Genomic DNA, 16575 nt, shown 5'->3' with positions numbered 1-16575 from the left:
TACATAAAAAAATATCACGTGTTAAATCAAAATTTTAAATATTCCATGTACGTGCATGTATAAGCAATAAATAAATATTATATATATATATATATATGTTGTATAGTATACCAATTAAGGCATGTGAGAGTGTCGATGTGGCTGAATTTGGACCTTACACGTTGAGTGGCTGTGAGCAAGGGAGAGGAGCCAACCAAGATATTATCCTTGGCCCATGCCAAGGGTATGACTGCCTTAGAAAGAAAATAAGATATGTATGTGACGTGGGTACTCAAACACTCACAAAAAGAAAGATAGTGACCTCCTAAGATCAAGTACTATAAAATAAAGACTGAGCGTATGTTAGACCACTTTGGAGACACATGTATCATCTTTATTACTTCTGATGTCCCTCTCATTACTCAAGAATTGTTCCACATGCTGTGGAAAAGTCACCTACCCATGCCACAATCTTGATGTGTCCTGATAATAGCGTTCTCTCTCCTCCAGTTATTAAGCAGTACCTTAATTGTAGTAAGGTCCAAAATAAGAAGATGATAACTTAACACTTATCTTTATTCTCAATCATATTCTCCAGACTATAAGTAGACTATTGCCTTAAAAAAAAAAAAAAAAAAAAAAATAGAGGATATCAGAGTTTGTGGCGGTCTTTTATTCGTACATTAATTATATTTTATTTTCATTAGACTGACTTTAAAAAAAACATTTTTTTAAGGAAAATAAAGACTTATTTAATGTAAATATATATATATTTTTTTTTACATAAGAAAATATCACGTGCTAAATCAAAATTTTAAATATTCCATGTACGTGCATGTATAAGCAATAAATAAATATTTTATATATATAGATATATATATATATATGTTGTATAGTATACCAATTAAGGCATGTGAGAGTGTCGATGTGGCTGAATTTGGACCTTACACGTTGAGTGGCTGTGAGCAAGGGAGAGGAGCCAACCAAGATATTATCCTTGGCCCATGCCAAGGGTATGACTGCCTTAGGAAGAAAATAAGATATGTATGTGACGTGGGTACTCAAGCACTCACAAAAAGAAAGATAGTGACCTCCTAAGATCAAGTACTATAAAATAAAGACTGAGCGTATGTTAGACCATTTTGGAGACACATGTATCATCTTCAGTACTTCTGATGTCTCTCTCATTACTCAAGAATTGTTCCACATGCTATGGAAAAGTCACCTACCCATGCCACAATCTTGATGTGTCCTGATGATAGCGTTCTCTCTCCTCCAGTTATTAAGCAGTACCTTAGTTGTAGTAAGGTCCAAAATAAGAAGATGATAACTTAACACTTGTCTTTATTCTCAATCATATTCTCCAGACTATAAGTAGACTATTGCCTTAAAAATAAAAAAAAATAAAAAAGGATATCAGAGTTTGTGGCGGTCTTTTCTTTGTGTTCAGCAATTTATGAGTTAAGTTTTCTTTTTTATCTAATATTTTTTTCTTTAAAAAGAAAATTAACATTCTACAATTATAATTTTTTTTTTGGGCACAATTTTTAAGTCCTTAGAAAACTTTTAATGCAAGTTGGACTTGGCGTCTAAGTCCAATAGGCTTAAGTGGTATTGCCCCATTGGCCACTTCCCTAGTAGGTTTAATTAGTTAATTAAACGGGATGTTACGTTGAGCAGACCGGTGGAAGGTGGTAATAAATATATATATATATATATATATGTATATATTTGGAGAAACAGGTGGTAATAAATATTGATTATTACAATTGCAACTTCTCTTTATTAGCTCCCACCTGGGATTGATTTGCTTGAATTGACAACGCCTTAATTGGATTTTCATTATTCTACCTACTCTTTTTAATGGCCGCTATTAAAGTAAAAAAAGAACAAGCACAAAGGCCAACGATTCAGGCACTATTACTATTAGCTTTTATGTGTCAAATTTTAGTACTCAACCTAAGAAGCATCAACTTCTCAGCAAAAAAACAGTTCAACTTCTTGAACTAGAGCTATGACGCGGAGAGACAATGAAAATGGCCCTGCTGATCTTACCACAAAGGCCCCACACTTTTTCAAGATTGTTATGCCTCAAACTCTTCAAGAAGGAAAGCTAGTAAGAACACTTTCATTATCTCTTTCTCTCTGAAAATCATGTGCTAATTAACGTCGACGTCCACTTGGTCTTATTTATTTGTGATTCTTGAAAATTTACATTTGTTGGTGCCCAAGTTCAAGCAAATCCGTGAACTCGGTTCCATGTAACATGCATGTAGTCATGGAAACTTTCATTTTGTAATGCGTAGGTAAGGTTACTGTTTTGATTAAGGAGTAGTATATTGGAACAAGTTAGGCCATGAGTTTTTTTACTTCTTTTCGGACTGCATATTTTTTCAATGTCTTTATAATCCACTAGGTAAAATTGTATTGGTTTTTTTTTGTTTTTTTTTTTTTTCACATAACACTTCAGTTCTTTTTATTCAGTCATTATATTCTTTTAACAATAATAATGGTAATAATATAAAATAAAATAAAATAAGTCTTAATCCTACTTTGACTGCCAACAAGAATAGTAGAAGAAAACAGTACAAGCAAATCGGAGGACTTAATTCTATGTGACATGTAGTCATGTAAATCTGCACTTTTGTAATGCGCGTAGGTTATGGCTGTAGCCTTGGATTTTTCGAATTTTTTATATAGTGAAACAAAATATCCCATGAGATTTTATTTTATTTTTTTACATCTTTCTGGTGAAACGAGAGCTATTCTTGAGAGAATGTCTGAGTTCAATATACTACTGAATTGTTTTATTATTCACACTATAAGATTACAAGCTTTGATGTATTTATACATGAGGATTTTCCCTAACAAACTCTAACTAACTTAGCGGTTATAATCCACTAGGTAAAATTGTATTGGTTTTTTTTTTTTTTTTTTTCACATGACACTTCAGTTCTTTTTATTCAGTCATTATATTCTTTTAACAATAATAATGGTAATAATATAAAATAAAATAAAATAAAGTCTTAATCCTTCTTTGACTGCACAACAAGAATAGTAGAAGAAAACAGTACAAGCAAATAGGACATGTAGTCATGTAAATCTGCCCTTTTGTAATGCGCGTAGGTTATGGCTGTAGCCTTGGATTTTTCGAGTTTTTTATACAGTGGAACAAAAATATCCCATGAGTTTTTTTTTTTTTTTTTTTAAATCTTTTTGTTGAAAAGAAAGCTATTCTCGAGAGAAAATATCTGAGTTCAATATACTATTGAATTGTATTATTATTCACACTATAAGATTACAAGCTTTGATGTATTTATACATGAGGATTTTCCCTAACAAACTCTAACTAACTTAGCGGGAAATACTCACAGACTAACAGATTTTCTAAGCACCAATTAATACAGGACACGTGGCTTCTCATTCTTAACAGAATTGACACTAATCATCCCTCGCTGAACTACATGCCGTGTGACTCAACTACTTAGGCAGGCTGCTGGTCGTTTACTCTATTGCTGTATCACCAGAATGTTATCTGCAGAATAACACTATCTGGGACAGTCTAAATGGTTTTTTTTTTTTTTTTTCCTTCTTCAGATTTCTTTCAATTTTCCCTACTCTGTAAACCATTTCCCCCCTTTGAAACGCCACTTCAAATTTTTTTCTAAGTATCTTCTTTGAATTATTATTAAAGTATTAATATAAAAGAAAGACTAAATCCATTTTTCCTGTAACGGTACTGACTGCACAACAAGAATAGAGCTTGATTGATTGCATGTGTTTATTTACAAAGCCTGCATTTATGTTATGAAGATTCTTTTTACAGCGGATTCCAAAAAAGTTTATAAGCAAATATGGAGTTGATCTGTCAAATTTGGCATTTCTTACGGTTCCAAATGGTACAAAATGGAAAGTCAAGATGACAAAACGTGACGGTGAGGTTTGGTTTCAAAATGGTTGGTGCGAATTTGCAAGCTGTCATGCTCTAACCCTGGGGCACTTGCTAGTTTTCAGATATGAAGGAAATTCGCATTTTTATGTACTCATATTTGATGCCACTGCAACAGAAATAGAATATCCTTTTGATTACCAACACCAAGTTCGCAGGATGGAAGACATTGAGAGGGATGATATTGATAACTCTCTTGAAATCGTGGATGGCTTTATGCCAAGCCGAAAAACAAGTGAGAAATCACCATTACCATGCCCTCTACCTCAAAAAAGGGCAAAAACCAATCCAAGAAGTTCTGTTTTGCAAGCAGGGGATACACATTTTAGACCTGAACTCACTAAATCTAAAGGGTCAGTGTTAGAGAAATCAAAAATGAATGCAGGTTTATCTTTTACTAGGCGAGAATCTAAAGGTTTGAATCTTACACTTTTGTTTAAGGGTTTTGATTCTCACACATCTACTATTTCACTTCTCTTTGTTTCACATCCACTCTATGTGCTTAAAATGTGAACATTCCCATAGCACTTGTGGATTAGTGTGAAATAGCAGATGTGAACGACTGTGAAAGTATAACAGTGTCATGTTTTTTATAGCCCCTAACTGAACCTCATTTTTCAGCAGAAGAACGCAGTGGAGCTACGAAGAGATGCCCAAAATCTGAGGTTATTGAGAGGACATTGTCTGCCAGTGAGAAAGATAGAGCTCTTCAGAGAGTTAGAGCTTTTGAATCTAAGAATCCTTTTTTCATGGTTGTCATGCAGCCATCATATGTTTGCCCTGGGCATTCATTGGTAAGCTTCTAGTTCAAAAATGTGCAGGCTCAAAAATTTGTTGACTTCACTTTTTAGATGACATAAATTAGCATGAGAACAAAGATACAAACTGGTTCTTCCTTCGTAGCGCAAAACCAAAAGCATTTTTTCCTTTATTTGTTGGCTGAAAAGGAGAAATCTTCCTTATTACCCTTTTCGTTTTTTATATTTTATAGAGTATATCATCCAGCTTTGCAAAAAAATACATGAGGAAGATGAGTGGTGAATTTGTCATCCTTCGGTCTTTGAATGGAGGAACTTGGTCTGTTAAGTTTAGTTTTTACAAAGCACAAACAAAGGCCAAGTTTCGGCTGGGTTGGAAGAAATTTGCACGAGACAATAACTTGAAAGTAGCTGATGTTTGTATCTTTGAGCTAATTAATGGCGTTGAAGTTGCTTTTAAAGTTTCCATTTTCCAGGCTGCTAATGATATTGATTGCCCTCTGTTGAATGGTAAGGAACTGGTTGATTTTGTAAGCCTGTTTACTATTAATTTCAAGTGCATGACTTCATATTTTCATGTCATTTCAGGATCACCTCATGGGGTTGGAAGAAATCAAGTAGGACGCAAAAGCAGCCTGTTAGTTAAACCTGAATCTGATTGCAATCTGGATGATGTGTCTTTATCACATGACAAATGTCCTGTGAAACCTTTTAGCTTTTGATCTGTCATCATCATTTGAAGGAAGAAGGATTCTAATAGTGTACCAGGTTTTAAAACAGATGCTTAGGTTAGGCCATTAGGGTACTGTCAAATCAAGGAAATGGAAACTCTTTGAGATGTAATATCCTTATTATTAGGTGGAGGCATCTGCTTAAATGCCATGAATCTCAGAAAACTTACTATGTTGCCTTGAGCCATTTATACACCTGGGTTTCATCCATACGAGCTTCAAGGCAATTTATTGATGCAATCATCTTCTTTGGTTTATTCCTCATGGTCCATTTTGTTCTGTGTAAAAAGGCTCCTATCATTTTTATAAACACACTTTTTTGTGACTATAATTCTGTATAAGGAAACTGAAACAACACCAAGAATCCAATTCAAACAATAATGAACATTTATGTCTCACTTTTCTACTGTTGTGATGTCTAAGTATTATAAAAATAAAATTAATCAGATGAAACCTGATAGGCTACAGATTTTTATGGAGGAAGTGAAACAAAATGCCAGGGCTGTAGAAGTGCAGAAGCCTGTTTAAATAGGAGAAAAGCAGTGCAATAACCTTATAAGGTGATTGGAAATAAAAATCATAATTTCAAGAGCTTGGTTAAAAAGGAAATCAATCTGGCTTTTAGAGCTGGCTCTAAATGATGAATATAAAAGGCCAGTGAGCTATAGCTCAACTGACACTTCCTCCTCCCATAATAATGGGATGAAGGGTGAGGTTTCGGGTTCAAGAACCACAAAGTTCATGTGTAACTTACTGATAAATAAAATGTTAAATATAAAGGACAAGAGTCCACTTTATAAAATTGAGCTGCATAACAGGCCTGTTCCAATATTTTATAGTGAAAGGACCTATATTATTAGTAACATGGTCTGTTCAATCTAGGCAAACCATTTTGTCTAGGTTTGTGCAGGTATGACATATTTCCTTGTATCCTCATTCTTAACACAGCAATATAATGCATTTTGCATATGGTGAAACAATTTAGATTGAACCTTTCCAAAGGAGCATTCATCTATGTTAATGCCTATGAATACTTAAGGGTTTGAATTTTCAGGGCCTAGTTTTATGTTTCACCTGTAATTCTTTCTTATAAGATGACTTGAATTTGCAGGGTATTCTATTCTTTGATAGAATGAGTGACAAAGTTCTTGATAGTATTCGCACAGAGCTACAGGTAAGCAAGCATGCCTATAAATCTCATGTTTTCTGATCTCAGAAGAATAGTTTCCCTGCTCCCTTGAAAGTGTATACCACGATGATACTTATAACCTTTTGTTTCCATTGGAAAGTATACCCATTGATAAAGGTGAACCAGCAATGAGCAGTGACAACTGCTCTTTGCTTGTATCTGATACACCATCCTTGTTAGATGGCATCAAGAATTTTATTGAACTCAAGCATCATGGGCATTACTAGCCGATCTTTTGGGTGACTAAATGCGTACAAAAAATTGTTGAAAGCTTTGCTTTTGGTGCAAATTGAAATGTTTTTGAGATTGTTTTGGTCTGCCTCATGTTTTGAGTGATTGTAGTGGAGATTTTTCCTGTGTATTAACAGGATCCTGTCTTTGCAATGGAAAAGGAATATGTTCATTTTGTTTAGGTGATCATGACGGGCTCTAGAATAGAAGTACGAGGAGAAGACAGGATTGGCAAGCCCTGAAAGAATAGAAACCCGCCAAAGGAAGAAGGCTGCTGCTGGTTTTGAAAAATCTTGAACATGCTGGCTTCCATGGACACATTTGGTTTCCATATTCCATGTTGATAATTCTTAATCTTGTTTGTTTCCATTTGTAATATTTTTAACTGTTCTTTTGGTTGCTTATCATATGGGAAAGCTGAGTATTAGGCATGATGCTGATTGTATTATACGTTGCAGTGCTCTTCCATTCAAGGAGATGGTAGGGAATGTTTGATAGGTTATCTTGTAATGCAGAAATTAGAGTTTTCAATCCGATTTTCTTAGAAGGCTTCACTCGATTGTCCTATGTTGTATTATTATGTTGGTTGTAGAGCATGCAGGTCTGCTTTAATGTTTCAAAATGTCAATTTCTACTGGTTTATTTGATATCAAGCAAATTTTGGTCACAGCAGGACATTTGAAGTCAGTGTCATTGGCTTCTTTTTTATTTCTTATTTTTATTAATATCTTCAAAAAAAAGTTGGGAGATTGGAGAAAAGTAATATCTTTGTTTTAAAAATGTTGAAAGTCATTCTTAGGAGAAAAAAGAAAGAGCGAAAGAATAATAGAAAAAAATGGGCAGAGAAATGAATTTGTGTCTACTTTTCCCTGTTTTATTTGTTCGAATGAATGTTCTCTTAAGAAGAATGCGTCCATTTTATTTCTAGAAAACTTGTTTTCTAATCCAGGCCATGAAATGAACGCTAGCAATGTTTAACAAATGGGATAATACATTCAAGACTTTCTAGAAACAGGAATTTGTTACTTGTATAAGCTAAAACAAATAAAAATAAATAAATAAAAATTCTACAGACCAGAATCAAGTAAATAAATGTTGTGGATTTGGCAATATAGATTGTTCCATTCCTAAGAAACAAACACATAAGGAGAACAAAATTCACACTGGCATCATTCATCACGCATTCACTCCAAATCAACTAACTTGGACATGAGAAACCACTGCATCCATGCACTGCATCTGTCCTTGAGGCTAAACCCAGCAAGAATTACCATAAGACTGAACTCTAGTGCTTGATAGCTTGCTTGGCATCAAACAATCAATTGGAGGGACAGTCCTAGTTCTCAGTGTTCCACATGCTTTCCAACAGAAAGAGCCATACAATTCGAACTTATAACTTGGAAGTGGTTTAAGTTCTATGTTAGCTAGAGATAGACCGGTGCATGGCAAACTGTTACTGCAGGAAAAATGTAAAGGTTTTACTGTGTATGTTCCCCATATATTCACATATTTTATGCCTGACACTGCCACAGCTGATGTATCATTACAGCATTTGCTTTTGTCACTAGCACAGTAAAATTGGTCGATCATGATTGGAATTCCAACTTCATAAACTTGAATGTTTGAGAATGTGATTCCTTGGACAGAACCGTCGCCTCCCTGCAGTGGAAAACTATAAGAAAAGGTCTAATCGGAGATGTAAGTTGGAGGAGTTTGAAATAGGTTCTAGTTACCTATAGTAGAATATTGTGAGTGCTTATGTAAATATACCCTTAATGGCATTTATGATTTGAATTAAGAGGAGGTAATCGATAGTGTAATACTGATGCAGTGTTTATAATTTATACCTGCCATGTCTTTATTCTGACACCAGTCAGTGTATTATGCAGTGTGATGTCTCGGACGATGATATTTGAAAAACAAGCTTTGGTTTTACCCGCTCCTAGTGCTCCAAGGCTGATTCCATGTCCGGGTCCACAGTTGATGTTGTGCATGTAAATATTTGAGCATCCAGTTTGTATGGATATGCAGTAGTTTTTAGATCTAGGATTTTCTATCTTACTATCTGAGAGAGAGAGAGAGAGAGAGAGAGGTAGTGTTCCATATGCTTTCCAACAGAAAGAGCCACACAATTCAAAGTTATAACTTGGAAGTGGTGTTAGTTCTATGTTAGCAAGAGATAGACCGGTGCATGGCAAACTGTTACTGCAGCCAAAATGTAAAGGTTTTACTGTGTATGTTCCCCATATATTCACATAGTTTATGCCTGACACTGCCACAGCTGATGTATCATTACGGCATTCGCTTTTGTCGCTAGCACGGTAAAATTGGTCGATCATGATTGGAATTTCAACTTCATAAACTTGAATGTTTGAGAATGTGATTCCTTGGACAGAACCGTAGCCTCCCTGCGGTTGAAAACTATAAGAAAATGTCTAATAGGAGATGTAAGTTGGATGAGTTTGAAATAGGTTCTAGTTACCTAGAGTAGAATATTGTGAGTGATCATGTAAATATGCTCTTAATGGCATTTATGATTTGAATTAAGAGGAGGTAATCGATAGTGTATACTGATAAGAGTATTTATAATTTATACCTGCCATGTCTTTATTCTGACACCAGTCAGTGTATTATGCAGTGTGACATCTCGGACGATGATATTTGAAACACAAGCTTTGGTTTTACCCGCTCCCAGTGCTCCAATGCTGATTCCATGTCCAGGTCCACAGTTGATGTTGTGTATATAAATATTTGAGCATCCAGTTTGTATGGATATGCAATCATCTCCTGCAGAATGCAGTCGTTTTTATCACCTTTTACATAACTACTGATGACACAGGTTCCTTTGGTCTGACTCCAAGTTGTACAACTAGGCATGTGGGCATTGAGAATTTTTAGATCTAGGATTTTCTATCTTACTATCTGAGAGAAATAGAGAGAGGTTTATAATTATATATGCTTCCATTTGTTTTAGTTGGTTGTTTTCCAAGTAAATTCTTATCCTTTTTTATATTCTCTGCTTGATTGTTTAATATCTTTATGTTTTTCATTTCAGCTTACAGCAAGTGAACAACTGCTGATAGTGTTTGTGAAATTACGATATAATTCTACTCCTATCTAGAATGAGTGATGTTAGGAATACTATAAATTTTATCCCATTCATTTCCTGTCACTATTAAGTTTTATGTAATAAAATTAATAGGAGCTATAGTATTTTCCATTTAGAATTTTAGGGTTACATACCACATGCAAGATTAGCTCTGTAAATGGTTACATCTTGGGAGTTTTGTAGGTGAATTCCATCTGTATTGGGGCTGTCAGCTGGGGCTGAAATACGTATCTCGAAAACCTGAACTCCTATGCAATTGTCAAATTTGAGGTGGGTTCTAGCACTGTTTTGTATCGTTATGCCGCTTACTGTCACAGCTTTACTTCCATAAAACCTCAATGCCTGTTTACCATAATAGCACCATACATATACAAAAGCTCTTTTTACAGCATTGCAAGAACATCGTGAATAGTAGAGCACAAGTTAAGGTTGCTACCGTTGGTTTGGTGCTTGGCATTCTTCCATAGTCATTCCACCAGGCTGAGCCTTGTCCATCTATAACACCTTTTCCTAAAATTGTAATTCCCTTAAGATTTTTGAATTGCAGCCATTGTAAGAGACCTGAACCCCAAGGTTGAGAGCTTGTGGGGGCTATAATTTTGCCATTCTGCCATGTCTTTATTCTGACACCAGTCAGTGTATTATGCAGTGTGACATCTCGGACGATGATATTTGAAACACAAGCTTTGGTTTTACCCGCTCCCAGTGCTCCAATGCTGATTCCATGTCCAGGTCCACAGTTGATGTTGTGTATATAAATATTTGAGCATCCAGTTTGTATGGATATGCAATCATCTCCTGCAGAATGCAGTCGTTTTTATCACCTTTTACATAACTACTGATGACACAGGTTCCTTTGGTCTGACTCCAAGTTGTACAACTAGGCATGTGGGCATTGAGAATTTTTAGATCTAGGATTTCTATCTTACTATCTGAGAGAAATAGAGAGAGGTTTATTATTATATATGCTTCCATTTGTTTTAGTTGGTTGTTTTCCAAGTAAATTCTTATCCTTTTTTATATTCTCTGCTTGATTGTTTAATATCTTTACCCCATTCATTTCCTGTCACTATTAAGTTTTATGTAATAAAATTAATAGGAGCTATAGCATTTTCCATTTAGAATTTTAGAGTTACATACCACATGCAAGATTAGCTCTGTAAATGGTTACATCTTGGGAGTTTTGTAGGTGAATTCCATCTGTATTGGGGCTGTCAGCTGGGGCTGAAATACGTATGTCGAAAACCTGAACTCCTATGCAATTGTCAAATTTGAGGTGGGTTCTAGCACTGTTTTGTATCGTTATGCCGCTTACTGTCACAGCTTTACTTCCATAAAACCTCAATGCCTGTTTACCATAATAGCACCATACATATACAAAAGCTCTTTTAGAGTACAGCATTGCAAGAACATCGTGAATAGTAGAGCACAAGTTAAGGTTGCTACCGTTGGTTTGGTGCTTGGCATTCTTCCATAGTCATTCCACCAGGCTGAGCCTTGTCCATCTATAACACCTTTTCCTAAAATTGTAATTCCCTTAAGATTTTTGAATTGCAGCCATTGTAAGAGACCTGAACCCCAAGGTTGAGAGCTTGTGGGGGCTATAATTTTGCCATCCAACTGCATTATATTTGACTAGTAAGTACTGACTCATATATTTAACACTAAGAATTAACACATTTTAGCATAACGGTTACTAGTCTAGGGCCCACACAATGCACGAGACAGTTACTATTTTTTGTGTCAATGTTCTTATTTTTATTTTTGTTCAATAAAAAGTTTAGTGTTTCTTCCAACTACACAACAAAATCAACAACATAAGTGCTTACTTTGTGTGGCCTTGTTTTGTTATATTAACTATTTTGAGTGCTTGTATAAAAATATATATGATCATTTTTATTAAAGAATGGAGAGGTCAATAAATTTGTTTATAGATGAATTTCTACCATGGTATGTTGAATAACATATACGTTGTACGATGAACTTCACATGTCAAAAAAAAAAAAAAAAGTTTTCATCTACTCAAATGAATCACTAAAAACCTTATGAGAACCATAGTTATAACAATCTCCTAATTTCTATGTGACTTAGAAACTGATCTTCAAATTCAAATTATATTGCATCAAAACACTAAAATTGTGCAACTCACTCAATGACTATAATACTAACATCAACTAAGGGGAAAAAAAGAACACAAAAAAATATAATACCACAAGTCATTAAATTAAACAATTAAAAATAATATTATTACTTTTTGTCATCTATTTAGAATTTATTTTGATAATTTATTTATTTTTAAAAAATTCATATTTAGAATAGGTACTCTCAAGTTCTCAACCCAAATTTGAATTTTTTTCATTTTTAAGTGCACAAAAATGGACCAAAGTAGACCAAATTGGACCAAAACAACCAAACCTATTGGACTGTAATGGGCCGCAGTGGACCTAAATAGGCTGAACTACACAAAACAGAATGACTAAACAAAACTGGACCGAAATAGATCAAATGTACTAAACTAGACCGAATCATCAATCACATTACCTTTCTTTTATTGATTTGTTCTTCTAATTTTCTGATAGTATTAAATATATTAACCAATTGAATTTATACATTCATCTTGGACTCTTTTTTTCCTAATAATATCTAGAATGGTTTAATATATTTAATATTATCAAAAAATTAGAGGAACAACTCAATAAAAAATGGTAACACAGTCGATGATGTGATTCAACAAGAGTGTGATAACATTCAATATTATACTTCGACTATTAGATATTATATAGATATAAATATAGCTGATATGGTAATGAAATATGGGGTTGATAATTTATTAGTGAACCTGAAATTGAATGTTTGGTTGACAATTTGGGCCAGAGAAAGTGATTGGTTTGACGAGGAACACAAATCCATATGGAACAACCATGGTTGATCCTTCCACTTTGCAAGCTGCTACCCATGCTGCTTCAAATGCCTGCATTGCATTATTACATGGACAAGTTAAAAAATAATAATCCAGCCAAAAGAAAAGAAAAGAAAAAATAGAGCATATATTGTAACAGTACTATTAATAATTGTAGTCATGAGTTATGATTATTTGTCAAAAAATAATGCTAATGATAATAATTCTCTCCAAGCTAATTTGGAGAGAAACCTTTTAAACTCCTCCTATATTTTTTTTATTAAATGTGAATTTTGAAAATTTAACTGTTAGATTTTATATTATTTATGTTCATATCACACATGTTGTCATTCAAATTGGATATTATTTACTATTTGATCAATAGACTCATTTTTTATACATAATTTTAGATTACAAAAACTTAAAATTTAAACATTTGATTGATGACATCATTATTGATCTTTGATCTTTTTGAAATTTTGTAAACATGAACGATATAATAAGAACATATAATCCAATAGCTAGATTTTCAAAATTCACATCCAATAAAAAAATATTGCAAAGTTTAAAGGGTTCTGGTGATGATGCGTGATGTCATTTAGATATTGGTCTTAATTTGTATTTTGTACTGCTACATGCCTACATGGGATCTTTGCCAACTCTACAATAATAGAAACTATAAATTAATTGATACCCAAAAAAATAATAATAATAATGAGGGATAACAACTGGTTGACTATCCAATATTCTGCTTCTTCTTTTTTTCCTTCTATTTTTTAATGATTACGATTTCCCTTTGACTTTATCTCCTTCTTGCTTATGTGGCCATTTCGTTATATGCAAGCAAATATTTTAATCTTGAAGTAACCAGCTGATTGCCCCTCACGTTTGCAACAAGTGCCACAACACATAGTGGGTAACCATTCCATGACTCTTCCTTCTGCTTGATAACTTGGAACTACATGTTTGATTTTGTTTTTTAACAGAAAATTTTGCATATGGCCAATGAATCAGTTAGCAAATTTTGTTGTTAGAGTCATCACTAAATAGTAGAAATCATCTTCAAGTTTCTAAAATATTGATACTCATCTTTGGTTGTCTAATTAAATTCATAATGAAGCTAACATGTTCAATAAGCTGAATTTATAGGGTATATAGCTTTATAAACTTACCTCATCTGTACCTCAAGAATCAACAATGTAGATTACTATTATATCTAAAATATGAAAAAAGCATATATTTTTTGATTTTATAATGAGTATATAATGATTGGCTATGTACCATTTGAAATTTTATGAACTAAGAAGGCTTTATAGAATCACCTTTGTGTCGTCTGCATATCCATTGCCTTTAGCACCATACTCTAGTACATTAAAGAAGGCATAGTTCCAATGACTTGGTTGTGGTATGTAACTTTGCGAGGCACTGCAATTCTCAAAGCTTGAAGACCAAACAAACAAGGCAATGAGAAGAACTAATGTAAGCCCTTTAAGGTTAGACCTACTCATCTTCACTTTTTGTGGGGGTCTGTTTGGGTAACCAAGAGGGTATGTGGGCTTAGGAGTATATATATATATATATATAGGTAGAAATGCTTATGCCACTAGGCACTAGGCGCATTGCACATGAGCTGACATTCTAGTTCAATAATAACAAGATTTGTTTTATATCTTCTAATTTTCATTATTATCTTTATCTTATTTTAAAATGAAATCATGGGCACGCAGTTACATTACATGCTGATCAATTAGAGGTATAAAATGAGCCCAGCTTAATTAAATTTGCCTACTTTTTTATTGATTTAAAAGAATACATTCTAGCTATTGAAAGGTTTTGACCGTTCCCAGACACTTTCGTTTTGGCAAATATTAGAACATCTTGCCATGTTGTGGCATGCTGGCCGGTTAATATATATTAAAAAAAAAATTTGAAGAATTATTTGAAGAGAACTTGTAAGGGAACATTATTATGTTTCCATGATCAGAATATGATTTCTTTCCATTTCACTTTATTATGTTTCCATGATCAGAATATGATTTCTTTCTATTTCACTTGAAATGAAAACAATTCAGCTTATTACAATTACGATTTGATTTCCTAAATCTAACAATGTTGTGTCATTTAAAATTTTTAAATGACATGATTTTGTGCACTAAAAAAGAATATGATGTGATTTTGGATACACATTTAAATTTATAATAGTTAATCTGAATCATGAAATTGATCAATTTCATAATCACTTTGGCCTTGAAGATTTGTATAAGTAGGGATATCATATGGGATTTTCATTTTATCGTTCAACCAAGGGAGAAAGTTCAAGATATGATAAGAAAAGACATTGTCTTATACAGAGGCAACGTGAAAAGATTGAATTACAATTAAGATGAACCAGGCTATTTGTTATTCCTCATCTTTTGCACAAAATGTATTTTCATTCAGCTAGTGTGGCAAGTCAGTTGGATTTTAATTCAGAAAGTGCTGATTCAGCCAATAATGGAAACTACTCGTTATCATCTTGATTGGGAGGAGGATTCAGGTAAAAACCAATGCTAAACTTAAGAAAAATAAAACATTTACCCGATGTTTCACTGTAACTAGCTGAAAAGGATATTTACTTTGGTAAGAATAAATTGAGATAGAGAAGGTCCTGAACTCTTTGTATATCCAGGACAGTAAGACTGATTAGTCTTTAAAACAAATCTGTAAGTTAGCCCAATGGGAAGAATGTGGCCAGCAAGGTACCCTTTTTTGTGTGGGATAGTAAGAATATGGCTACAAGGTGCCAATTCAGGCACAAAACCTGACTTGGAGATCACAAGTCCATAGCCATTTATCCTGGAAGAGAGCGGTTTATAATCATTTCAATAAAAGAAGGATTGTCAGATTGTAATTAATACAGCAAGGGATTAAAAGCAGCACAGATTTTCATTAAAAAAAATGGTGCAACAAAACAAAAACAAGCGGTAATAGCGCAAAATTTCTGCAGAAAGCTTTTCTGCTACCAACTATTAGTACAAGCTAGAGTTACTGCAATTAACCAAATCAAATAAAAAGAGAATTCAAGGCTTTACTTTATCCACTAACAATATGAAACCTTACCAACCATCTCAGAAAAGAAAAGAGATGCTACAATCAGATCATCTTCGGGCCTCAGTCAAATGATGCTTCTGATATGTGGGAATGAAATGTCACATTCCTTTTTAAGCATGATTGTAATGATGCAGCTTGTATAACAAAACTTTTCCACCAGCATTTCCCATGGCCATGAAACCACCACCAGGACTGAAATCCAAACATAGTGGATATTGTAGGGACTTCTTGAAGGGAGGCCAGTTTGAGAATACCGTAAATGATGGAACATGTATCAACTTTAAGCTGTTCTTCTTCATGCTAGATGAAATAGCCAATATTTGAGCATCATTGTTAAATTTCAGAAAGTCCACTTTGGTGGCTAGATTTTCTATTGTCTTGATAGGCTTTCTCTTGCCCCCTAAGAACTCCTCTCTGTTGTAAACATTCACAATCCCACTGTCTGAACCAGCTGCAAACAATTTTCCATTTGGGGAAGTTGAAAGACTTGTACTGTTTATGCAACCTGCATCAACAGCCTTATGGAAGCAAGCCCTTGTTCTCAAGTCCCAATGGTAGACCTGGCCATCACCACCAGAGCTCAATAATTGCAGACCATCATCAGCAAAAGCTAAAGAACGAGCTGTTCCATTCATCTTTA

General features: G+C 34.0%; 3 protein-coding genes across 3 annotated transcripts; 2 read left to right on the top strand and 1 right to left on the bottom strand.

Annotated features, from left to right (window-relative positions):
• Nucleotides 1-3582: 3582 nt before the first annotated feature.
• LOC112035890 (B3 domain-containing transcription factor VRN1) lies at nt 3583-5408 on the top strand. The gene is made up of 4 exons (XM_065768095.1): nt 3583-4343; nt 4550-4722; nt 4920-5196; nt 5275-5408. Exons 1-4 carry the CDS (start codon nt 3899-3901, stop codon nt 5406-5408), a joined length of 1029 nt encoding a protein of 342 aa, XP_065624167.1. The 5' UTR covers nt 3583-3898.
• Nucleotides 5409-6526: 1118 nt separating this feature from the next.
• LOC136065218 (peptide deformylase 1B, chloroplastic/mitochondrial-like) lies at nt 6527-7477 on the top strand. Its single transcript, XM_065768101.1, has 2 exons — nt 6527-6603; nt 7045-7477. Exons 1-2 carry the CDS (start codon nt 6550-6552, stop codon nt 7132-7134), a joined length of 144 nt encoding a protein of 47 aa, XP_065624173.1. The 5' UTR covers nt 6527-6549; the 3' UTR covers nt 7135-7477.
• A 594-nt stretch (nt 7478-8071) lies between these two features.
• Nucleotides 8072-14413, bottom strand: LOC112035923 (uncharacterized). The gene is made up of 9 exons (XM_065768094.1): nt 14168-14413; nt 12786-12917; nt 11393-11566; nt 11087-11294; nt 10383-10744; nt 10081-10288; nt 9434-9624; nt 8685-9245; nt 8072-8496 (listed from the first exon to the last, which is right to left on the bottom strand). The coding sequence occupies exons 1-9, from the start codon at nt 14351-14353 to the stop codon at nt 8089-8091; spliced, it is 2430 nt and encodes an 809-aa protein (XP_065624166.1). The 5' UTR covers nt 14354-14413; the 3' UTR covers nt 8072-8088.
• Between the last annotated feature and the right edge of the window lie 2162 nt (nt 14414-16575).

This window comes from Quercus suber, unplaced genomic scaffold (genome assembly GCF_002906115.3).
Source record: "Quercus suber isolate HL8 unplaced genomic scaffold, Cork oak 2.0 scaffold_886, whole genome shotgun sequence".
Classification (NCBI taxonomy): domain Eukaryota; kingdom Viridiplantae; phylum Streptophyta; class Magnoliopsida; order Fagales; family Fagaceae; genus Quercus; species Quercus suber.
The sequence above is the reverse complement of the archived record's forward strand: the minus strand, read 5'-3'. Positions and strand labels throughout refer to the sequence as shown.